Source organism: Epargyreus clarus, unplaced genomic scaffold (assembly GCF_041222505.1).
Source record: "Epargyreus clarus isolate Ecla_fem2 unplaced genomic scaffold, WU_Ecla_fem_2.2 ptg000024l, whole genome shotgun sequence".
NCBI classification, from domain to species: Eukaryota; Metazoa; Arthropoda; class Insecta; order Lepidoptera; family Hesperiidae; genus Epargyreus; species Epargyreus clarus.
Genome location: NW_027332231.1, coordinates 9953827 through 9977345, shown reverse-complemented (window position 1 = coordinate 9977345; position 23519 = coordinate 9953827). Strand labels below are relative to the sequence as shown.

At 40.9% G+C, this 23519-nt stretch overlaps 1 protein-coding gene and 19 non-coding genes across 20 annotated transcripts in view; 9 read left to right on the top strand and 11 right to left on the bottom strand.

The window, feature by feature from the left end:
* Dhc98D (Dynein heavy chain at 89D) overlaps positions 1-23519 on the top strand; it is an 81115-nt gene that overhangs the window by 42873 nt on the left and 14723 nt on the right. Inside the window, exons 53-75 of the mRNA XM_073086993.1 lie at positions 3317-3440; positions 4258-4442; positions 4937-5029; positions 7971-8123; positions 8865-9020; positions 9506-9676; positions 10454-10642; positions 11468-11597; positions 12012-12106; positions 12556-12681; positions 13706-13883; positions 15102-15232; positions 15679-15821; positions 16296-16388; positions 17193-17295; positions 18246-18443; positions 19011-19155; positions 19408-19625; positions 20086-20291; positions 20912-21430; positions 21718-21865; positions 22151-22286; positions 22584-22738. Of these exons, the coding sequence (XP_072943094.1) occupies positions 3317-3440; positions 4258-4442; positions 4937-5029; positions 7971-8123; positions 8865-9020; positions 9506-9676; positions 10454-10642; positions 11468-11597; positions 12012-12106; positions 12556-12681; positions 13706-13883; positions 15102-15232; positions 15679-15821; positions 16296-16388; positions 17193-17295; positions 18246-18443; positions 19011-19155; positions 19408-19625; positions 20086-20291; positions 20912-21430; positions 21718-21865; positions 22151-22286; positions 22584-22738 (3795 nt within the window). The remainder of the gene's footprint in view (positions 1-3316; positions 3441-4257; positions 4443-4936; positions 5030-7970; positions 8124-8864; positions 9021-9505; positions 9677-10453; positions 10643-11467; positions 11598-12011; positions 12107-12555; positions 12682-13705; positions 13884-15101; positions 15233-15678; positions 15822-16295; positions 16389-17192; positions 17296-18245; positions 18444-19010; positions 19156-19407; positions 19626-20085; positions 20292-20911; positions 21431-21717; positions 21866-22150; positions 22287-22583; positions 22739-23519) is intronic.
* Positions 279-349, bottom strand: TRNAA-AGC (transfer RNA alanine (anticodon AGC)). Its single transcript has one exon. It is a non-coding gene; the product is annotated as a tRNA-Ala (tRNA).
* Positions 430-502, bottom strand: TRNAA-AGC (transfer RNA alanine (anticodon AGC)). Its single transcript has one exon. It is a non-coding gene; the product is annotated as a tRNA-Ala (tRNA).
* Positions 583-655, bottom strand: TRNAA-AGC (transfer RNA alanine (anticodon AGC)). The gene has a single exon. It is a non-coding gene; the product is annotated as a tRNA-Ala (tRNA).
* On the bottom strand, positions 978-1050 carry TRNAA-AGC (transfer RNA alanine (anticodon AGC)). The gene has a single exon. It is a non-coding gene; the product is annotated as a tRNA-Ala (tRNA).
* Positions 1130-1202, bottom strand: TRNAA-AGC (transfer RNA alanine (anticodon AGC)). Its single transcript has one exon. It is a non-coding gene; the product is annotated as a tRNA-Ala (tRNA).
* On the bottom strand, positions 1283-1355 carry TRNAA-AGC (transfer RNA alanine (anticodon AGC)). The gene has a single exon. It is a non-coding gene; the product is annotated as a tRNA-Ala (tRNA).
* TRNAA-AGC (transfer RNA alanine (anticodon AGC)) lies at positions 1435-1507 on the bottom strand. The gene has a single exon. It is a non-coding gene; the product is annotated as a tRNA-Ala (tRNA).
* On the bottom strand, positions 1587-1659 carry TRNAA-AGC (transfer RNA alanine (anticodon AGC)). Its single transcript has one exon. It is a non-coding gene; the product is annotated as a tRNA-Ala (tRNA).
* On the bottom strand, positions 1739-1811 carry TRNAA-AGC (transfer RNA alanine (anticodon AGC)). Its single transcript has one exon. It is a non-coding gene; the product is annotated as a tRNA-Ala (tRNA).
* TRNAA-AGC (transfer RNA alanine (anticodon AGC)) lies at positions 1891-1963 on the bottom strand. Its single transcript has one exon. It is a non-coding gene; the product is annotated as a tRNA-Ala (tRNA).
* TRNAA-AGC (transfer RNA alanine (anticodon AGC)) lies at positions 2043-2115 on the bottom strand. Its single transcript has one exon. It is a non-coding gene; the product is annotated as a tRNA-Ala (tRNA).
* TRNAA-AGC (transfer RNA alanine (anticodon AGC)) lies at positions 2739-2811 on the top strand. Its single transcript has one exon. It is a non-coding gene; the product is annotated as a tRNA-Ala (tRNA).
* On the top strand, positions 2891-2963 carry TRNAA-AGC (transfer RNA alanine (anticodon AGC)). Its single transcript has one exon. It is a non-coding gene; the product is annotated as a tRNA-Ala (tRNA).
* On the top strand, positions 3043-3115 carry TRNAA-AGC (transfer RNA alanine (anticodon AGC)). Its single transcript has one exon. It is a non-coding gene; the product is annotated as a tRNA-Ala (tRNA).
* Positions 6061-6133, top strand: TRNAA-AGC (transfer RNA alanine (anticodon AGC)). Its single transcript has one exon. It is a non-coding gene; the product is annotated as a tRNA-Ala (tRNA).
* Positions 6214-6286, top strand: TRNAA-AGC (transfer RNA alanine (anticodon AGC)). The gene has a single exon. It is a non-coding gene; the product is annotated as a tRNA-Ala (tRNA).
* On the top strand, positions 6365-6437 carry TRNAA-AGC (transfer RNA alanine (anticodon AGC)). Its single transcript has one exon. It is a non-coding gene; the product is annotated as a tRNA-Ala (tRNA).
* On the top strand, positions 6516-6588 carry TRNAA-AGC (transfer RNA alanine (anticodon AGC)). Its single transcript has one exon. It is a non-coding gene; the product is annotated as a tRNA-Ala (tRNA).
* Positions 6668-6740, top strand: TRNAA-AGC (transfer RNA alanine (anticodon AGC)). The gene has a single exon. It is a non-coding gene; the product is annotated as a tRNA-Ala (tRNA).

The window sequence follows — 23519 nt, the reverse complement described above, 5'->3', positions numbered from 1 at the left end:
GTCGTATTAACCAGACGGTGTGGCGAGCGCCAAGCTCATCTGGGTGGAGCCCGACGGGGCAACGCGCTAAGAGTTCCTTTGGAGATCCCGGAGCCCTCTACGCAGCGCCGAGGACGGCCACCGGGGATGTTTTAGTGGGGTAAGAATCCCACATAACCCTACGTCGCTCCCACGACACCGGGTACCTTTTGAAGGTTTCTCCCTCGTAAACAAAAAAAAAAAGTTTTATTTTACAAGTAACCCTATTTAAAAAAGATGAATTACATATTTGCATCAGTTGGAGGCGCCGGGTATCGATCCCGGTACCTCGCATGCTAAGCGAGCGCTCTACCATCTGAGCTACGCCCCCGTTGTATAATGCAGACAAAAGTATGAAACATATTACCCCAAAGTGACCCTGTTTAAAAAAAATGGAGTAATTCCAGAAATTGGAGGCGCCGGGTATCGATCCCGGTACCTCTCGCATGCTAAGCGAGCGCTCTACCATCTGAGCTACGCCCCCGTTGTATAGTGCAGACAAAAGTATGAAACATATTACCCCAAAGTGACCCTATTTAAAAAAAATGGAGTAATTCCATAAATTGGAGGCGCCGGGTATCGATCCCGGTACCTCTCGCATGCTAAGCGAGCGCTCTACCATCTGAGCTACGCCCCCGTTGTATAGTGCAGACAAAAGTATGAAACATATTACCCCAAAGTGACCCTATTTAAAAAAAAATGGAGTATTTCCATAAATTAGAGGCGCCGGGTAATTAAATAAAGTCTATCGGTTGCGTTCCTTTGGAGATCCCGGAGCCCTCCACGCAGCGCCGAGGACGGCCACCGGGGAGGTTTTAGTGGGGTAAGAATCCCACATAACCCTACGTCGCTCCCACGACACCGGGTACCTTTTGAAGGTTTCCCCCCTCGTAAACAAAAAAAAAAGTTATATTTTACAAGTAACCCTATTCAAAAAAACATGAACTATTTGTATCAGTTGGAGGCGCCGGGTATCGATCCCGGTACCTCTCGCATGCTAAGCGAGCGCTCTACCATCTGAGCTACGCCCCCGTTGTATAGTGCAGCCAAAAGTATGAAACATATTACCCCAAAGTGACCCTATTTAAAAAAATGCACTAAGAATATGAATTGGAGGCGCCGGGTATCGATCCCGGTACCTCTCGCATGCTAAGCGAGCGCTCTACCATCTGAGCTACGCCCCCGTTGTATAGTGCAAACAAAAGTATAAAACATATTACCCCAAAGTGACCCAATTTAAAAAAAATGGAGTAATTCCATAAATTGGAGGCGCCGGGTATCGATCCCGGTACCTCTCGCATGCTAAGCGAGCGCTCTACCATCTGAGCTACGCCCCCGTTGTATAGTGCAAACAAAAGTATGAAACATATTACCCCAAAGTGACCCAATTTAAAAAAATGGAGTAATTCCATAAATTGGAGGCGCCGGGTATCGATCCCGGTACCTCTCGCATGCTAAGCGAGCGCTCTACCATCTGAGCTACGCCCCCGTTGTATAGTGCAGCCAAAAGTATGAAACATATTACCCCAAAGTGACCCTATTTAAAAAAATGCACTAATAACATGAATTGGAGGCGCCGGGTATCGATCCCGGTACCTCTCGCATGCTAAGCGAGCGCTCTACCATCTGAGCTACGCCCCCGTTGTATAGTGCAGCCAAAAGTATGAAACATATTACCCCAAAGTGACCCTATTTAAAAAAATGCACTAATAACATGAATTGGAGGCGCCGGGTATCGATCCCGGTACCTCTCGCATGCTAAGCGAGCGCTCTACCATCTGAGCTACGCCCCCGTTGTATAGTGCAGCCAAAAGTATGAAACATATTACCCCAAAGTGACCCTATTTAAAAAAATGCACTAATAACATGAATTGGAGGCGCCGGGTATCGATCCCGGTACCTCTCGCATGCTAAGCGAGCGCTCTACCATCTGAGCTACGCCCCCGTTGTATAGTGCAGCCAAAAGTATGAAACATATTACCCCAAAGTGACCCTATTTAAAAAAATGCACTAATAACATGAATTGGAGGCGCCGGGTATCGATCCCGGTACCTCTCGCATGCTAAGCGAGCGCTCTACCATCTGAGCTACGCCCCCGGTACGAGTGCCGGCGTAATGTCCGCACACTATCGCGCGGTGTGAACGCAATGTGCACTTTCACCGTACGTGACATTGTACGCATAGATCTGGTTTGTTTTGTAACAACTGGTTAGAATGTCATGTGCACTACGTTCAAATTTTCAAATCAATTATGCCTAAGAAAAGAAAATGTAGTATATGTAGTACATATAACGCGAATATTATTGATAGACTTTTTTTTTATAATACAAGAGTAGCAGACGAGCATGCAGTCCACCGGATGGTAAGTGGCTACTGCCGCCCATGGACATCTGTAATCAACCCCAGATAAGATTAGATATATCTACTTGAGGTCGGCCACAGATGCGCTCCTACCCCTGAGGACTAAGCTGGAACGTCTCGGAAAAGTCTGTCTCCACACCCTTCAAGCCGAAACACAGCAACGCCTAACACTGCTGTTATTAGGTAGAAACAGGTGTGGCGGTGGTGCCGCCGGAGTCGAACCACAAAGGGTTCTACCACCTTCGAAAATGTCATGATGCGGATTGATACTCGGGACCTCCATTTTAAGTAATTATTCGAACTTTTTTAAATACGGTCCCTTTAAGAAATACGTTTCATACTTGTTTCTGAAGTACAACGGGGGCGTAGCTCAGATGGTAGAGCGCTCGCTTAGCATGCGAGAGGTACCGGGATCGATACCCGGCGCCTCCAATTTATGGAATTACTCAATTTTTTTTAAATAGGTTCACTTTGGTTAATATGTTTCATACTTTTGTTTGCACTATACAACGGGGGCGTAGCTCAGATGGTAGAGCGCTCGCTTAGCATGCGAGAGGTACCGGGATCGATACCCGGCGCCTCCAATTTATGGAATTACTCAATTTTTTTTAAATAGGTTCACTTTGGTTAATATGTTTCATACTTTTGTCTGCACTATACAACGGGGGCGTAGCTCAGATGGTAGAGCGCTCGCTTAGCATGCGAGAGGTACCGGGATCGATACCCGGCGCCTCCAATTTATATTATCAGCCCATTTTTAAAAGAGGGTCACTCTGGGAAATATGTTTTGATGCTGATTTAGTTGACTAGCCCATGTTTGTTCTTATCTATGATTGTGGAAAATCTATTCAGCTGTTTCAAGGTAAATTAGTTTTTTTTTTAATTGCAACCGAGAAATTTTAATACTTTTAAAGTAAAGCTTTTATAATTGTTTCAGTCGATGTATAACAGTTTGGGCGCCGCAATAGTGGACGATGGGCGGTTCGAATTTGACACATATATCAAGAAGGCTTGCCCGATGATGCTCGTCGAGGATAGTCCGGAAAAGAAGGCCACAACCAGTTAGTTTAAACACGTACATTTTTACATTTTTTATTACAAATATAATGGACCAACCTACTGCCAATAATATTATTAATGACGACCCATGTTGCGGAGAAGTCTTGATACTTGGTCCGACACCCAGAGGATTTCGGGATCGATCTCCGGTTAGCCAGATTTCTTTGTGATGAAATATGTCTGTGCTGGGTCTTGGTGTGTGTGTGGATTTGTCTTTGTACGTGTTCATGGCACCTACACGGAATTGCAGTGTAGCGTAAAAAGTGTAATTGTAGTGTAAAAAGTTTTTTTTTTTTATATATATACCATACGCTTATAAGTTATTTTAGTACAAAGGTTTTAAGAAAGTTGTCAAGTAAATTACATCACACCAAATATTATTCTAATTTTGTAATTTAACGGACTATAATCGTATTAGACAAGTTTCCATCCTTTATTTAGCCCTCTTCGACAATGACTTTTTAACAATATTTTCATAGTCGTTTTAACTATCTAGTCTATGTAAAAATAATTCTCGTGCAAACATTTACGTATTTGAAAGCACTCATTAAGCTGTGCTGCTCTAGCGGCTTAAGGGGGGGGGAGGGAGGCGGAAGGGGCAGTCCGCCCCGAGCCCCCGATCCCGGGGGGTCCACCAAACACAGTTATATCAGTCAGCCAAAAAAGGGTCACCGAATCACAGGTGAATAATTCTTTTGTCATTTTGTAAAATCAAATCAACTTTTTAGAATGGGGGTCACCACTCAACTTTCGCCTCTTGCGTTCGACGACCTTAGTCCGCCACTGCTGTGCTGTTACTAAGTATACTGTTTCACACAGAACACTTCCCCATGGGCTTCCCGTCCCTATACGACTACTGCCTGGAGCTGAGCACGCTGACCTGGGAGGCGTGGGAGTGGCTGGTCCCGGAGTATATACACGACCGGGAGATGAAGTTCCCCTCCATCCTGGTGCCCACCGTCGACACCCTCAGGCTCACGTGGCTGATCAAGATCATGGAGAGCGTGAGTGGAACAAACCCTGCACTTGAATTGATTTTAAGATCGTAGATTGAAGGTGGTAGAACCCTTTGTGGTTCGACTCCGGTGGCATAACCGCCGCACCTATTTCTGCCTAATAACAGCAGTGCTAGGCGCTGCTGTGTTCCGGTTTGAAGGGTGTGGTAAAGGAGACATACTTTTCCGAGGCGTTCCAGCTTAGTCCTCAGGGGTAACGGCGCATCTGTGGCCGACCTCAGGTAGAAATATCTAATGCTTTCTGGGGTTCATTACAGATGTATGTGGTAAGTGTGTATTTTTTTTCAAAACGAACTAGTTCGATTCCCGGCTAAGAAAAAATATATTTTAAAAAAGTAATGATGCAGTTTTAGTTTTTATCAAAATCGGCCTCGTAACTCCTTTGGATATTTTTCGCTAATCCTTATAGTTTCGGATTTAGACCTGAAGGCCTATTTGAAAAATTCACCCTGTATATTACTCCAGTACTAATCACTGTGCAGGTGGAGCGGCCCGTCCTGCTGGTGGGCGACACCGGCACCTCGAAGACCGCCATCATCACGAACTACTTGCGCGGACTGCCCACCGACAAATACGTAAGAGGCCTAAACGCCTAAACTGTCAATTATATTGTGCAATATTGCGAATCGTGCAATATTATTGACCGTTTAGGGTTAATATTAAATATTGAAAATTGCGCAATGATTTACCGGAGTTCAATTTTTATTGTACCATATTTTTCGATTGCATCGTGTAGGGTCAGTATTGCGCAATATTTTGATCACAACACTTTAGCTGCAGCTAAATCTTGTTCGGACATATTGCTTCGCACGGTGCACACGGGATCATTACTATCATAGTAATGTAAGATATTCTTATTTTACTGATTGTAAATATTGTGCAGTTCGTATTATTGTGCATTTTTCCACCAAAACATGATGTAGCATCGTTGCAATCGCCCAAACGCGAATCGCCGATGCTTAAAGTAGCTGGTCTGGTAAGAATTGTTCAACTTGTTCACATTTTAAAATATCCCCAAACCACTGGTTCGGATGCACCGTCACCCGCATATTATTATTTATGAAATGAAGTTAGCAGACGAGCATTGAGTCCTGATGGTATTTACTATTTACACACTACCACAATTATGATCCAACTGAAATCATCGTCAACCCATTACTGTCCCACTGCTGGACACGGGTCTCTTCTCAGAGTGAGAAGGATCAGGCTATAGTCCGCCGCGCTGGCCAAGGGCGTATTGGTAGACTTCACATACCTTCGATATTTCTTTTTTTTTATAAATCCCTTAGGTATGCAGGTTTCCTCACGATGTTTTCCTTCGCCGTTTAGCAAGTGATGATTAATTTCTATTACGCACATAACTTTGAAAAATCAGAGGTGCGTGCCTGGGATTTGAACCTCGGACCCCTCGATCGAGAGGCCGAGTTTTTTTAACCACTAGGCTATCACTGCCACTACTGAAATAGTATTGGGGATTCTACAGGTTTCTCACAGAAGCGTCCCAAGACCCCAAAATTATCTGTAAAATTGTTAAATAACAACTTTCACTGTACAGAAAACTACTTAAATTCTTATACTGATCGTTTAATTTGTCACTTGTACTACCGGGGGCGTAGCTCAGATGGTAGAGCGCTCGCTTAGCATGCGAGAGGTACCGGGATCGATACCCGGCGCCTCCAATTTATGGAATTACTCCATTTTTTTTAAATAGGGTCACTTTGGGGTAATATGTTTCATACTTTTGTCTGCACTATACAACGGGGGCGTAGCTCAGATGGTAGAGCGCTCGCTTAGCATGCGAGAGGTACCGGGATCGATACCCGGCGCCTCCAATTTACGGAATTACTCATTTTTTTAAATAGGGTCACTTTGGGGTAGTATATTTCATACTTTTGTTTGCACTATACAACGGGGGCGTAGCTCAGATGGTAGAGCGCTCGCTTAGCATGCGAGAGGTACCGGGATCGATACCCGGCGCCTCCAATTTACGGAATTACTCATTTTTTTAAATAGGGTCACTTTGGGGTAATATGTTCCATACTTTTGTCTGCACTATACAACGGGGGCGTAGCTCAGATGGTAGAGCGCTCGCTTAGCATGCGAGAGGTACCGGGATCGATACCCGGCGCCTCCAATTCATTTTATTAGTGCATTTTTTTAAATAGGGTCACTTTGGGGTAATATGTTCCATACTTTTGTCTGCACTATACAACGGGGGCGTAGCTCAGATGGTAGAGCGCTCGCTTAGCATGCGAGAGGTACCGGGATCGATACCCGGCGCCTCCAATTAAAGGCGGTTTGTGTGTCCTTTTTTATATAGGTGATAAATATGTTTTTTAACTTTGGTGTGATGTAAAATATATTATGAAATTTTGAATATAATTTATTTACCGTACAAACAAAAAGTATCAACAGAAATATTAATACTTTCTCAAATAATAATAAATTATATATTTTGGAATAAATTTAATGATGACTAGATGCGAATTTTACGAATAAGAAATATGTGAGTACTCAAACTATCTATTTTTAAAATCAATTCATCTTTTTTGTGGTATATCGACATCAACAATATATGTTATTATACAAGTATGTTTTTTGCTTATAATATTTTAAATATTAAATAAGTAAACAATAAAAATATGAATTATAAATAAGTGACTTTAATAAAAATAATGAATATTAGAACTGATGATAATTATAATCGATAATATTTTGTTATATTATACATGTAGGGAAAATGGTTAAAAATTATCAACAAAAAAAAGAATTTGTTTATTTTATTGTTGTAATATCTAATTTTACATTTTCTTTACGCTATAATTAATAACTAAAAATAATTCGCCAAGTACGAGTCGAACTCGCACATGGAGGCTTCCGTACCACCAAATGTACTTTATGTTTTACTTATTTTAGTCATTTTATTATTTTTAACAATATTTAGCAATATTACACAAAAATAAATGGCGTTCGCCGACCAAATAGGTATCTGAATGATGATTTTGGATATGAGTTTGTGTGTTTGTGTATTCATTTTGTGTCTTTGTATGGCATGTACTATGGCAGCCACGACAGGTAATCCTAGTGATACTCTTTCTCTCTCTCTTTCTCTGTGGGTGTGTGTTGCGCGCGTGCGTGCGTCTGTTACGTGTGTTGTGTGTGTTTTTGTGTGACTATGAGAGTAGAGAGTGTAAAGACACTAAGAGACTCTAAAGAGAGCTAGTCGGCAGTTGTAGTCCAATATAGTTTTCGCCAAACTGCTAGTCAGCTCTGAAGTTGTTGCGCGCAGGTGTAGTCAATGAGGTCGAACACAACTACAAGCATATGCTCTGTAGCAACAGTAAGGGCATACTAACACAACTATGTACTCGCGGGCGAGAGCGGACAATGGAGGTTGCCGGGTCTGTCTTCGTCCCGCTAATATCTACAATAAGTTGTTGCGACGCGACTCATTTGTATACTCAAAGCGGACTAGAAGTTTGGCGCGGACGATAACCTTGAAACACATTGCCATAGATAATCCAACAAATGAACTTCTCGTCGCGAACGTCGTCTATGGACGTGCAGCGGAACCTGGAGTCGGTGGTGGAGAAGCGCACCAAGGACACGTTCGGCCCGCCCGTCGGCAAGAAGATGCTCGTCTTCATCGACGACATGAACATGCCTATTGTGAGTTTATGTTACGTTTTTATTTTTTTTTATTTATTGTAAAATACACACACACACAACTCACAAGAAAATATAAGTAATATGTGATGCCCTGAGAGGGCGTCGCAAAATATTAGAGGTAGCAGCATTAATTTACATTTCCATTTCCATGATATATTTATAATGGAAATGGAAATGGAAATGACAACATTTTTTTTATAATATAGGAGAAGCAGACGATCATACAGTCCACCTAATGGTAAGAGGCTACTGCCGCCCATGGACATCTGTAATCAACCCCAGATAGGATTAGATATTCCTACCCGAGGTCGGCCACAGATGCGCCGCTACCCCTGAGGACTAAGCTGGAACGCCTCGGAAAAGTCTGTCTCCCTTACCACACCCTTCTAACCGGAACACAGCAGCGCCTAACACTGCTGTTATTAGGTAGAAATAGGTGTGGCGGTAGTGCAAAATACATTAATTAATATAATATATTTACATTTCGTAGTAAGCATCATATACTGACTATATGCTCAATATTTTCTAATTTCGAGCCCTCTTAGAGAGGGAAGCTCTTATCGATCTCAACTTTGTGTAATTTGCCTCTTTTCTTTAAGTATGTAAAATATTAATAGTCATCATGTTTCATACGAATAAGTTTGTTGACATGTAATATACCAGATGCACCACCAATCTGCATTTGAGTGGAGATGTTACATATTGATATTACAAAATGCTTATTTATTCAATTTCGTCTAGGTGGATACTTACGGCACACAGCAACCAATAGCCCTATTGAAACTGTTATTCGAAAAGAAAGGTTTTTACGATCGAGGCAAAGATTTAAATTGGAAGAACTTAAAGGATATCGGCTTTCTAGCTGCTATGGGGAAAGCGGGCGGAGGGAGAAATGACGTAAGTAACAGTTAAGATACATGATTCTTATAATGTCTTGCCCATTTCAATAAACTATTTTGTTGTAATTTCGGTTTTCATTAAGTAAGATGAACACACAATATAGTCTTTACTTGTAATATAACGTTCTAGTAGAAAATAAACAATAGCTAAGTTTATACAATATATTAAATTACATGTAGCCATTTTATGAAATTAAGTAATTCCCCTCATCACGCTTAATGTTTTTGAAGCTACACCAACATTACAAAATTTCTGCCCAGTAGAAATTGTTAAATTTCGATCGAAAAATCGAATCACGATATTTCTTTACGTGCAATCATGCATTTAATTTTATATATTTTCTAGACGTAAATCTAAACACTATTAATTCGTCTAAAATGAGATACACAAAAATTTTGTAACACTCCATTAATTCGTCTAAAATATTAATAGAGATACACAACATTTTTGTAATCTTCCACCGCATACCTACTTTCCCATAGGTGGACCCCCGCTTCATATCGATGTTCTCCACCTACAACCTGCAGTTTCCGTCGGAGAGCACGCTACGACACATCTACGTGTCGATAATGCGCGGACACTTCTCCATATTCCCCGACGAGATACAGGCGATCGTCGATAAAATCGTACAGATGACCTTGGATTTGTATAAGGTAAGCACATCCTGAAAGAAAGAAAGAAATCATTTATTTCAGTAAATATCCCGTTACATTAACGTTACATAATACTTAATACATAACACAAACAGACAGAAGAATATAACATGACAGCAAGTGTACTGTTTTATTTATTTTTTTGTATATACATATTAATTTCTTTGCGTTTTCCTTGTGTGAACGAGCAGTATCAGTAATATAATTCTCACATGTCACGGTATGTTTATAAAATTTGATTAAAAAGTGGCAGAGTCAGTATTGTTAGATCAGGAAAGTACCACTTTTATCGTCTTATATTATTTATAACAAAATTATTAACGCATTATTAGTGTCGCAGTTATCAGCGATTCAAATCTGACGTTATTTTATGACAAAAATGTTGACCACTTACCACTGCACTTTCGAGTAACGAGAGATTTGACGATTTCACGTCCGAGATAGTTATCTTGTTCTTCCAAAAGCAAGAACAAACTACGGTAAAAAGATAGTTGCTTTTTGAAGGAGCACCTCTAGTTAAAAATGTACACCCATTCAACGCTTTTAAGATCAAATTAGCTGATTACATTATAAAACGTAATACCTACAATCATTTAAATATGAAAGGGTTGAATGTGTACGGCATAACATCTACCTGCATGCCAAATTTCAGCCCGATCCGTCCAGTGGTTTGGGCTGTGCGTTGATAGATCACTATGTCAGTAGTTAACCTTTGAGTTATATATATTTAGATGACATTATTTAAATCTAAACCTAAATCGTAATCTATCATTCCAGATAATAATAGTGGAGCTGCCGCCGACGCCCGCGAAGTTCCACTACATCTTTAACCTGCGCGACCTGTCCCGCATCGCGGCGGGCATGTGCCTCACGCACCCGAACTTCTTCAGCGAGACGCGCGCCGTGGTGCGCTGCTGGCGGAACGAGTTCACCAGGGTCATATGCGACCGCCTCATCAACGTTGCGGTGAGGACCATGCTTTGTGGAATCATTGATTGATTATAACGTTTTTAATCTTTTGTAGGGACACAAACGATTCTACGAATCAAGTGCAATGTGCATGGCTGGCAATGGCGATCGTATTCGCTTGCTTCGTGGGAACGCTGTGTTACTAGTCTGCTCCCCGCCCCGAAACATATACCTGTGTCTTGGGTGGCTAAATAAATGTGGTCAAAATTTAACATCTTTGATTTAAATTCAAACTAAATTACTCCTATTTTCAACTCATATATAAGACCTACACTTTTTACTCTCGTAGTCTCATATAAGAAATTTTCCAGTACATTTGTGTGTGCAATGGACACTCACAAACACAAACTCAGAACAGAATATCTGTTTGGATGGAGAGGAACATCTAGGAACCCACTGGCACAATCGTGATCAGTATGCAACGCGGATCATCAAAAGATTACAACAAAACTATTATTCATGTAGGCAGCACGAACGTGCAAGATGTGGAATTAACTTCCTCCTGAGGTATTCCCAGAGCGCTATGACATGGGGCTCTTCAAAAAAGGTGCTAAAAGAGCTCTCCTTCAAAGCCGGCGATGCATTGGCGACTCCTCTGGTGTTGCAAATGTTCATAGGCGACGTTGACTACTTTCCATCAGGTAGCACGTCTGCTTTATCGTTAGGCTCAAACATATAAAAAAAAAAGGCAGATGGTACCGCACGAGCGCCCTTATCTTACTTGTCATCGTGCCTGTCCGTAGGACGGGCGTCCATGATACGAGATTTTTTTTATTTTTTATTTTAAATTATATTGATGAACATTTATGTACCTTTCTAAAGGATAACGAACTGATGCGCAATCACATACAAGAACAAGTGGCGAAGTACTTCCCCGAGGAGGAGCCGGTGGTGCTGGAGGAGATCGTGGTGCCTGAGGAGGAGGAGAAGGTGGAGGAAGAGGAGGAGGATGGTGAGTGGATGTACTTTTACCTCAGGTCGTTAAAGCTAGGCTGGACTAGTGTCCTTTTATACCATAGATGTGCGAGGCTAGACCATGACCTCAACGTGTCTTTTCAAACAAAATCGTATTATTCCTTTACAACCAAACCAAAATTCGTCGAGTCGTCGAGTTGTTCATCGCACATAGCGAAAGCAGCCCAGACGAGGAATTAGGAACGTACGTGTGATCAATACGAGTCTTATTTCATATCGATTACAAATACATAAAACTGCTATGTTGGCACCAACATTGGTTTCTCTTTCCAGTACCTAACAAGTAAAAATTATTTTTATCTGATTCATTTTCATATTTTTTATTGAAATTAGGCTAAATTGCAAGAAGCCAAGACCGTAAAACAGTTGCAAATAAATATTTTAAATTCAGAATTCATGGAGCCAAAGCCGAAGGTTGCTGAAGTGGTGGAGGAACCGGAGGCGGTCGAGGAGGAGATGGAACCCGAAGTTGAACGTGAACTTACGGTAATACTTTAAATTAAAATATCTATCTAATTTTTTGACCACTAAAACTCGAGTTGAAAAATGTACTTACTTTAAATTATCAAATTTCAAGAGGCGTATATTATATTATTACATACCATGCTATGTAATAAATAGAATAAAATAGTTATGTAGATCTACAATTTGGCGTTGCAGAAACATACGGAACAACCTACGTAAAATACATACATTTCTGATATATTTCAAAATATATATTTTTAATTACAACTGACTTTAAATTACTTACCGTCTACTGCCAAATTAGCCGTCTCCTTTTAGCATAAGAATAGTTATGTGTGTTCATCCACCAAGCCTTGTTCCAATGTCGGTTGATAGACTTGAAAAAAATATGGAAAACTATCAATTTGTCACTATTGCAATCAACAAATATTCAACTTAGATCTCATTTGTCACATGTCATTTGTTTACAGCTAGAAGAGTACGTTCTACGCGATCCCCTGCTTTTCGGCGATTACCGCAACGCCTTAGACGAAGAGGAAATCCGGTACTACGAAGATCTTCTGGACTATGAGGCCGTGTACTTCCTGTTTCAAGAGGTCTGTGTCTTAAATTCATTCATTCAGTGACAGATAACCTAAAGGGAGTCTGCTAAATAAAAAGTATTTATTAGTAATACAATTTACACTGTTGTGCACCCCTTGATATTGAATTGTGGCTTGGGCGTGCCTTGACATGTAGTCATAAAATAAAAGTTTACCTATGTGTTACTTCGGTTGCCACCAATTGTGAACTTTTTACTACTAAATGTCGACATAAACTCACGCTCTCAGAGCTTCGCCTTAACTTTGATTTGTGCAACTGGGTCGAAATGTTGCCAATGAAGATTATTTAAACTGCATACTATGCGTACTTATTACATATTAAAATGACTCAATGCTACTATAATATTAGTTAAATTATTTAATAATCATATATTATCGGTAGATGACTTTAGGGAGGTAACGTATAAGCAACTATTGGCACAAGGACTATCGCTGGTTGTTGTTGGTGACGGTCACTGGCGGATTGTCGCAAACAGTCGTCAACGACCCCCGACTAATACCGCCACGACTATTAACGACCGTTAACGATAGCTGACGACCGTCCCAGACTATCGCTGGATGTTATTGATGATCGTCTGAGACTTTGCGACCGTCGTAAGCGGTCATCAATGAGGGCTGTCGCTCGTGTCGCTTTTGATTACTTTTGCTCGTATTTTACCAGTATCTTTAACAAGACGGTGGTAGAACCCTTTGTGGTTCGACTCCGGCGGCACCACCGCCACACCTATTTCTACCTAATAACCGCAGTGTTAGGCGCTGCTGTGTTCCGGTTTGAAGGGCGTGGTAAGGGAGACATACTTTTCCGAGGCGTTCCAGCTTAGTCTTCAGGGGTAGCGGCGCATCTGTGGCCGACCTCAGGTAGGAATATCTAATACTATCTGGGGTTGATTACAGATGTCCATGGGCGGCAGTAGCCACTTACCATCAGGTGGACTGCATGCTCGTCTGCTACTCCTATATTATAATAAAAAAAGACACTGTCCATAAATACTGACTGAGTTTCGAACATTATCCGTAGATATTGGACGAGTTCAACGAGCGAGTGGGCAAGATGTCGGTAGTGCTGTTCGAGGACTGCCTGGAGCACCTGACGCGCGTGCACCGCATCCTGCGCACGGCGCGCGGCAACGCCATGATCATCGGCGTCGGCGGCTCCGGCAAGAAGTCCATCTGCCGCCTGGCCGCCTTCGCCGCGGGTGAGTGCTGGGTGACGTTTTTTTTCTATAATATAAGAGTAGCAGACGAGCATGCAGTCCACCTGATGGTAAGTGGCTACTGCCGCCCATGGACATCTGTAATCAACCCCAGATAGGATTAGATATTCCCACCTGAGGTCGGCCACAGATGCGCCGCTACTCCTGAGGACTAAGCTGGAACGCCTCGGAAAAGTCTGTCTCCCTTACCACACCCTTCAAACCGGAACACAGCAGCGCCTAGCACTATGTGCGTAACATTCGCGTATGTCGCCCTAATATACGAATAGATAGAGAACTGCATTGTATCACACTTGAATATCTGTTAGTAGATCGCTCTAGCAAACGTCAATTGTGAACGAGGTTTATTGATTCTATACCTACTAAATAACGAATGCACACACATATATAAAATTATTTTTGTGTATATACTATGTATGTTTTATAGTACTACGAGCTTTTGCCCGCGACTTCGCTCGCGTTACGAAGTATTATTTTTTTCATCGCCTTGGAGGTAGAATTGATCAAAATCCTTTCTTAGCGGATGCCTACGTCATAACATCTACCTGCATGCCAAATTTCAGCCTGATCCGTCCAGTGATCTTGGGCTGTGCGTTGATAGATCACTATGTCAGTCAGTCACTGTCCCTGTAGTTCCGGGACCAGAATAGGGCTACGGTATCCCCTGCCTGTCGTAAGAGGCGACTAAAAGGGGGCTTCCGGGGTTGCGGGTGGCAAGGGTGGGAGCTCGAACCGCCCAGCCAGCGACCCCGGGAAGGACGGCGGTATGTGTGGTCGCATACCGTCGTGAACACCAGATGGTGTGGTGAGTTTCAAGCTCACCTGGGCGGAGCCCGACGGGGCAACGCGCCAAGTGGACTCCGGTTGCGTTCCGTTGGAGATCCCGGAGTCCTCTACGCAGCGCCGAGGACGGCCACCGGGGGGGTTTTAGTGCGGTAAGAATCCCACATAACCCCGTGTCGCTCCCACGGCATAGGGTACCTTTTGAAGGTTTCCCCCTCGAAAACAAAAAAAAAATGTCAGTCAGTCACATTTGAGTTATATATATTTAGATAATCCAATAACCCATAACCTCAGGCTTTAATGATTTTAGCAAAGCTGACATTTTGAATATTAATAGCTGTATTCATTAAATAATTTGTATATAAAAATCATTATAACTCTTACTTATTAGTTAATACTACAACTTCAATGTAATAGGTTGCGAGGTGTTCGAAATAACGGTGACGCGTAACTACAACGAGAATACCTTCAAGGACGACATGAAGCGGCTGTACAACCAGCTCGGAGTGGATGGGAAACCGTCCGTGTTCTTGTTTACCGCTGCTCAGGTAATGGTGGTTATTTATTATTACAAGTACTTCTCTATCTATATAGAACTAATATCAAATTAAACGTGTACTTAGTCTATACTTTAAAGTATTACGGCTAAAACAAGGAACGAGTAACAGTGCTACCTGTCTGTCTTTTATGAATTACCAAATCCAAAGCTAGTATTACTTTTCAGAATTTCATTATTATAACTGATGCTTTGGTATAGTGCAATCATTCATTGAACTCATTTAATTTCCGTGAACGTTTTATTTTTGATCAAATTCAGGCTCGTAACTTGTTCAAGCATTTATCACTATTCTTTATACTTATTGGGCCATCCACGCACATTTAATAAATACACCCATTCTATGTTATTTAATGGAATTAAATGAATTGCAGATTCTTCCAAAATAATTATTATATGTTTTAGAGAATGTTTATATTTAGTTGTTTATGTACCTAGATCCTGGAGGAGGGTTTCCTGGAGTTCATCAACAACATCCTGATGATCGGCATGATCCCGGCGCTGTTCGGCGACGACGAGAAGGACGCCATCATCAACGCGCTGCGCAACGAGAGCGCAGAGGCCGGCTACGGGGTTGCCAAGTAATATTGAAAGATCTTACAGTAGCTAGTTTTAGCTAAGAGGTATAAATTTGACCAACATTAATAAAATTTATAGGGATTTCGATATTGATAACGCTAGTGACGGTTTGCCTCAACATGATCCAGAAGCGCCATCTTTTGACAAGTTGGGAGAAGTCGCTGCAACTGTTTTGCTTTAAATTACGAGTATAGAGTAATACCTGACTACCACATTGACTACTACATAAATAGCAACTGTATGAAATAAGTTGAAATGTCTCGCGTAAGTCTTACCACAGATTTGAAAGCACGACACAGAATTATACGTCATTAATACTGTAGTACAATCAAAATAGGTCTGACAGTGGTTCTGCCGCAATTTAAATATGAAGTTTACATATGAATGTCTTTCCATTTTGTTGTCACATAGTTAAAAAAAAATTATATCTTGTAAAATATTTCAATGAAAGCAACTAAATCAGTATTTTTTCACAGAGATGCGGTATGGAACTACTTCTGCAACAAATGCGCGGATAACCTGCACGTCGTGCTCTCCATGTCGCCCAGCGGTGATATTCTACGAAATAGGTCAATCCAACTAACTACTCTATAGTTGTATTACATATAGTCTGATTCATAATTAGGTGTCCAAAATGTAAACAAATAAATGTCACTGTCAAAATTAACATGAAGCAAAAACTTTAACAAACTCAACAAAAAACGAAAACCTTACAATTATTCACAATTTAACATACGCACTATGTAAACAATAATACATTCGAGTTTGATTACAATCACGAAAATGAATAACATTAGCTCCGAAACTTAAAAATGGCGGCACAAAACATGTTTTGGATTCCGATTGTGTTACCATTATCACATTTTAATTTTCTACCATAAACCTTGTTTTTATTATTATTACTCTATGGGACGGAATTGAGGTAATATAAATATTAGAAAATGTGAATTGATCTTGATTTATTTAGATTATTATTTTATTATTGTTGTATTAATTTAATATTGTCAAAAATAAGAAACTACCATTTGAAATGTATTTTCTTGATAGGTCAACACTTTTGTTTACATTTTGGACTTAATTATGAATCAGACTATAGTTTACTAGTTGTCTACATAGTTTTCGCTTCACTACTTCGTTTCGTACGAAACGAAGTCGTACGTCGTACGCTTTGCCTTATAGGTCTAAACAGGCCTTCCATCTTGTACTGTGTAATGGCAATTTTGTTATACATGGAACTTAAGGGTCACTAAACATTATAGAAAAATCTATCCATATTCTAAATTACATCCAATACACTGTTCCTAACAAGCCAAACGTATGTAATAGTAGCATTGTAATGGAAAGACCATAGTTATTTTCTCTTATAATTGCAGGTGTCGAAGTTTCCCCGGCCTCGTGAACAACACCACTATCGACTGGCAGTTCCCGTGGCCGAAGCAGGCGTTGCTAGCAGTCGCCAACGTTTTTCTGGCTGATGTAAGCTACGCATTTTGTACGGCCCACAAAACCAAGGCAACGCATGTCAATTTTTTATTTTGTTCTACCTGGACCCGGCAAACGTTGTGTTGCCATATAAATAAAAAAAACACAACTTTTTAATTAGGGATGACTGAGAGTGTTATAAACATAGGAGTAGACAAATATAATCAGAAACCTTTGAACTGCTAAGCTATGGGGACTTACACGTTTTATTGTAAGTCAACCACAAAAGATAGACATATGCTGTCGTGGGACATTTTTTATATAATTTTAAGGAGAACATTTCCGTCATACATAATTTCTGTATAGCTTTAACCATTAAGGTTTCACACGCGACGAAAGCTTAAAATATGGAGTAACTTCTCCCGTTTTCCCAACATTTCCCATCACTGCTCTGCTCCTATTGATTGTAGCGTGATAAAAAGTATACTATAACCAACTCAGGAGTATGAAAAATAATTGTACCAAGTTTTGTTAAAATCTGTCGAGTAGTTTTTGTTTCTATAACGGTTATACGGACAGACAGACAGACAGACCGACAAAAATTTTCCTGATTGCATTTTTGGCATCAGTATCGATCCCTAATCACTCCCTGATAGTTATTTTGGAAATATATTTCATGTACAGAATTGACCTCTCTACAGATTTATTTTAAGTATAGATATGTTTCGTCGCTTTTTTGGTCCATTTTAAAATATTTTTTTTATATTTACATATACAAATGAAAACTGTATATAAAATAATAATAAGATTAAAAGATAAATAGACAATGTTAAAAACGCAGAGCTTCTTTTCGGATCTGCTCAGCTGAAGTTGTTTTCCAATCACATGGGAGTATATGAAAAGTAATTACCACTAATTATTAATTACTAACAATTTGTGAATGAAATCCAATAAATCAAAAAGTACATAATATTTAATTTCATGCAATTTATATCCTAACACAGGTCCAAAAGATCCCCGAGGAGTTCCGCTCTATAATAGTGGAGCACGTGGTGCACGTGCACATGTCTGTGGCGCGCTACTCCGTGGAGTTCCTGCTGCGCCTGCGCCGGAACAACTACGTCACGCCCAAGCACTACATGGACTACCTCACCAACTACCTCTCGCTGTTGAACGAGAAGGACGCGTTTATTGTCGCACAGGTGGGAGCGTACATGCACGTACGCATGTACAAACATAGACACAAACAAACACAGATACAGATAGCCAGCAGTTCTAACGAAAAGACTCGTTTGTCGTCGTTCAGGTTGGGTCACACACATATGCACGTACACACACTCACACAGATCACAGACAGACGGACAAAGATACAGACAATCACCTCCTGACGGGAAATGACGCTTTTATTGTCGTTCAGGGGACACACGTACATAGGTCTAAATCATAGACAGACAAACATACACACAGCCAACTGCTCAACGGAAAGAACGCGTTTATTGTTGCTTAGGTGGGAGACACGTATAGACACCGACAGAAGCACATACAGAAAATCACGTACTCAAGCACTCATGCACACACAAAGATATATATATTTTTTTCATTTAGACATCTGTATGACTGAAGATCGAACCCGGAACCCATTGCGTATCAGACTCCTATGGTAAACGCTTCGCGATACTACTCCAACGCAACACGAATAAATATACAGATTCTGTATTTTTTTTTATTATCATTATCACTGTCTATAACTATATTGCTTTTGCATACAGTGCGAGCGGCTCATAGGCGGCTTAGCTAAGATCGAAGAAGCGAACGTGCAACTGGAAGACTTGAATGCGAAATTGGCGGTTCAGAAAGTCATTGTGGCCGAACAGACAAAAGAGTGCGAAGTTTTGCTGAAAGAGATTTCTACTGGTATAAAATTCAATCTATTTATGACGAAGCTGATCGTTTGGGAAAAACATAGATTGAAAATATATGAATTCCATAGATACACAAGAGCTGATATTTCGGCGCTGGTGTAGTTAAACTTGGCTACTAATATAATTACACTTTTGAAAACATTGTTTTACTTTTTTTTATTCTTTTCTTTACGTTATATTACTTCATATGTATGACAACGTACATGTTAAGGTACACGTTTCAAAAGTGTTAAGTGTCCCACAGCAACGGAAGCAGCGGTGGCGAAGCAGCAGACCGCAGCGGTGAAATCCCAAGAGATAACGGAACAAAGTGTAGTGATCGCCGAGGAGAAGTCTGAAGCGGAGGAAGCGCTGTCGGCAGCGCTGCCGGCGCTTGAAGCGGCCAGGTTGGCTCTAGCGGACCTCGATAAGAACGATATCACTGAGATCCGGTCGTTCGCGACCCCGCCGGAGGCTGTGCAAGTGAGTGCTATAAATAATTGGCCGCTTAATATGTGTTCTATTGTATGGACGGGTCTTTCCTCATAATTAAAACAGGCCTGAATGACAATTTATTAATGCCAAGATGCTGGCCAGCTGAGTCAAATGTATTTAAACTGCCTATGGGACCTCCGATAAGATTGACTACTACCTTAAGGTAACGACCGGGTTAGGGTGTGTCCAAATACGGAAACATACAACAAATGCAGTTAAGAGCGGTCGTCCATTCAACTTTTGAGCGACTTTGCTAACTTTGTAGAACTTTGCTACTGTTGTTTATTATTAACACAATCCATGGATTGCCACACGCTTCATAATATCTTCTGGCATTGCTGTTATATGACAAAATGTAATCGAAGACGTCTTTAGTTCTTCTGAGAAGAACTAAACTGCACTTTCTTCAGTTCAGTTTATGTCGGATTCTAAAATAACATTCTTGCAGGTGGTATGCGAGTGCGTGGTGATAATCCGCGGCATCAAGGACGTGAGCTGGAAGGGCGCGAAGGGCATGATGGCGGACCCGAACTTCCTGCGGAACCTGCAGGAGATGAACTGCGACCTGATCACGCAGGCGCAGGTGAAGGCGGTCAAGGCGCACATGAAGAAGAGCAAGAAGCTGGAGACCATGCAGCAGATCAGCAAGGCCGGGTGAGTGGTGATCATAACAGGGATTTGAGAATATGTAAACGTTTCACGACCCGCAGAGGGTCCCGGGGTCGATCCCCGGCCAGATAGAAATTTAAATGATGTATTTAGATTTCTGTTTCTGGGTGTGGGTGTTTGTGTATTTGTCTCTGTGTGTGTCCATGGCACCCACGCTACAGGAAATCCTAGTAATGGGGCCGTAAGTGTAATAAGAAAAAAAAAACATGTAAACTTGCAAGAGATGATGGGATCACGTTTTTATGGCGCATTGTTTAGGAAGCTCATTTGCCTATTTTTCGCTATTTCTTGCGATTACCTTATATGAAATTATATCTTTTTGGAATCAAAACTTTTAAACATTTAAAAATTACTTCGCTTTTTTCTATAGTGTCTATGGTATTATCTGCTGCTCTCAAAATATTTGCTACGTTTAATTTGATTTTAAAATAATACTTTAGAATTCCATATACAAAATAGAATAACTCGTTAATCATCCGAAGTACACTTAAATAATGAAAAATTGGTTATGATATATGCAATTAATGCATATAGTATGCCTTTGCGACATTTAAAAACATGTTTGCTAATAATTTCATTGATATGGTTCTTAAATTTTGTTGCAGATACGGCTTGCTGAAATTCGTGACCGCCGTCCTTGGCTACTGCGCGGTCTACAAGGAGGTGAAGCCGAAAAAGGACAAGGTGGAAGCACTAGAGAAGGAATACACCGAAGCTGTGAACTACCTCGCCTCGCTGAACCGCGAGATAGACCGACTACAACGCACTCTGGACGGCCTGAACAACAGATACGAGACTGCGATGCTTAGACGACAGGAGTTGCAAGAGGAAACGGATATCATGATGAGAAGATTAATAGCTGCAGATAAGTTGATGTCGGGGCTCTCGAGCGAGCAGAAGCGCTGGACGGAAGACTTAGCCGCGCTCTACGTAGAGCAGTCTAGGCTGATCGGCAACTGCTTGCTGTCTGCATCGTTCCTGAGCTATGCGGGACCGTTCTCGTTCTCGTTCAGACAGACTATGATCTATGAGGACTGGCTCGGTGATGTCCTCGAGAGGGGTATACCGTTGACGATGCCGTTCACGATTGAAAAGAATTTGACGAATGAAGTCGAAATTAGTGGGTATGCTGTTTCTTGTGATGTTAGGTTTTAACTTTTAGGATATTTTTCCATGGGTCTGTGGAAATTCTATTACTTTTTTTTTAAATTTTGTCATGCCATCAAGTTGAACGTTACATATCAGTTGTCATGCCGGGCTGCCATGCGCGTAGTCTGCGCATCCTATTCTATTCTGGATTCGTTTAGTTTTTTTCGTTTTGTAATTTATTCTACGAACGAATTAGACATAGAGCTAAAACTAAAATATAAAAACGTTTAATTATTTACAAGTAATTCATACGTAATTTCAGATGGAACTCTGAAGGCTTGCCGCCGGACGAGTTGTCCGTGCAGAACGGCATTCTAACAACAAGAGCCTCACGGTTCCCGCTCTGCATCGACCCGCAGACTCAAGCTCTCAATTGGATCAAGAAAAAGGAGGCGAAAAATAATCTCAAGGTATTATGACCGCAAGAGAATTGTTTCACAAAAAAAAGGTAGAAATAGCAAATGCTGTTATGGTTGTTTGAAAGATACTAAAACATAAAAAAACATGTTTCTTTCTCCCAGTAGGCTTGATGCCCCGTAGATGTTGAAACACCGTCTAGGAAGCTCAAGGAAAGTCCGCTCATTTCATTCCGTTGTATATTTTATATCAAAGATTCTAAAAAAACGATTATAGCTTGTTTTAGGATTATATGTAGCCATTTCGTACGATTAAATAATAATAATATATTGTTTCAGATTTTATCGTTCAATGATCCACAATTCTTGAGGCAACTCGAGATGGCCATAAAGTACGGTATGCCGGTGCTCTTTCAAGATGTCAACGAATACATCGACCCCGTTGTTGACAACGTTCTCGAGAAGAATATTAAAGGTAATGGTTTTTATCAATAATTAAGGTAAGTATTATTTTATCTCTTTTTGATTCTAAAATTTTCTTAAAAAATCTTTAGAAATGTAAATGTGTTACATAATATTTTTTGATAAGAATACGAACGGTTTTTTGATAAGAATACGAAACATACAATGACGTTTTTAAAAAGCCTGTTTTTAAAAAGTATTTGTAGTATACATGTGTTTTATATTTTTAATAAAATGACGTTACTAAAATGCTTATTTTTACTGTTTTTTGTACACGTTTATTTTATATATGTTTTGTTACACGATGCAGTGGAGGGCGGTCGCACGTTCGTGATGCTGGGCAGCTCGGAAGTGGACTACGAGCCGAACTTCCGCATGTACCTCACCACCAAGCTCGCCAACCCGCAGTTCAACCCCGCCGCCTACGCGAAGGCTGTGGTCATTAACTACACTGTCACTGTGCAGGTACGTTACGTTTGTCCCTGGACTAGAATAGGGCTACGGTATCCCCTGCCTGTCGTAAGAGGCGGATAAACGGGGTTTCCGGGGTTGCGGGCGGCAAGAGTGGGAGCTCGAACCGTCCGGCCAGCGACCCCGGAAGGACGGCGGTATGTGTGGTCGCATACATATGGTAGGCAACGCGCTAAAAAACAACAACACAAAAAAAAAATGCAACGCGCTAGGAGGACTCCAGTTGCGTTCCTTTGGAGAACCCGGAGCCCTCTACGCAGCGCCGAGTACGGCCAGCGAGGGGGTTTTAGTGCGGTAAGAATCCCACATAACTCTGTGTCGCTCCTACGGCACCGGGTACCTTTTGAAGGTTTCCCCCTCGATAACAAAAAAAAGGTACGATACGTTATATATTGTCATTGAGATGCTCGAAGTAGCATGGATCGCTGAATTCATCATTGCTTAATTAAATATTATTACTTAATTCAAAGTAGCAATGAAATATCCAGTGCTACTTTAAGCCAGTCTTAATGGTAGTTAAAATTTTTGAACAATTGTTATAGGTATTTTACACTGTGGTTAATTTGCATGATATCGTCCTGTCGTTGTATCGCCTATAATTAACCTGGCACTTCACTTGTGATAAACGTTAAATATTGATTAATAATATTGAACTAGTTTACAATATGTTGACGACTAAAAAGTCATATAAATTTGAATAATAAAAAACATTCCTCACGAGCAAGACAGCATGATTTTCATCTAGCGCATACAGCATTAAGAGAGGTTATTGTTA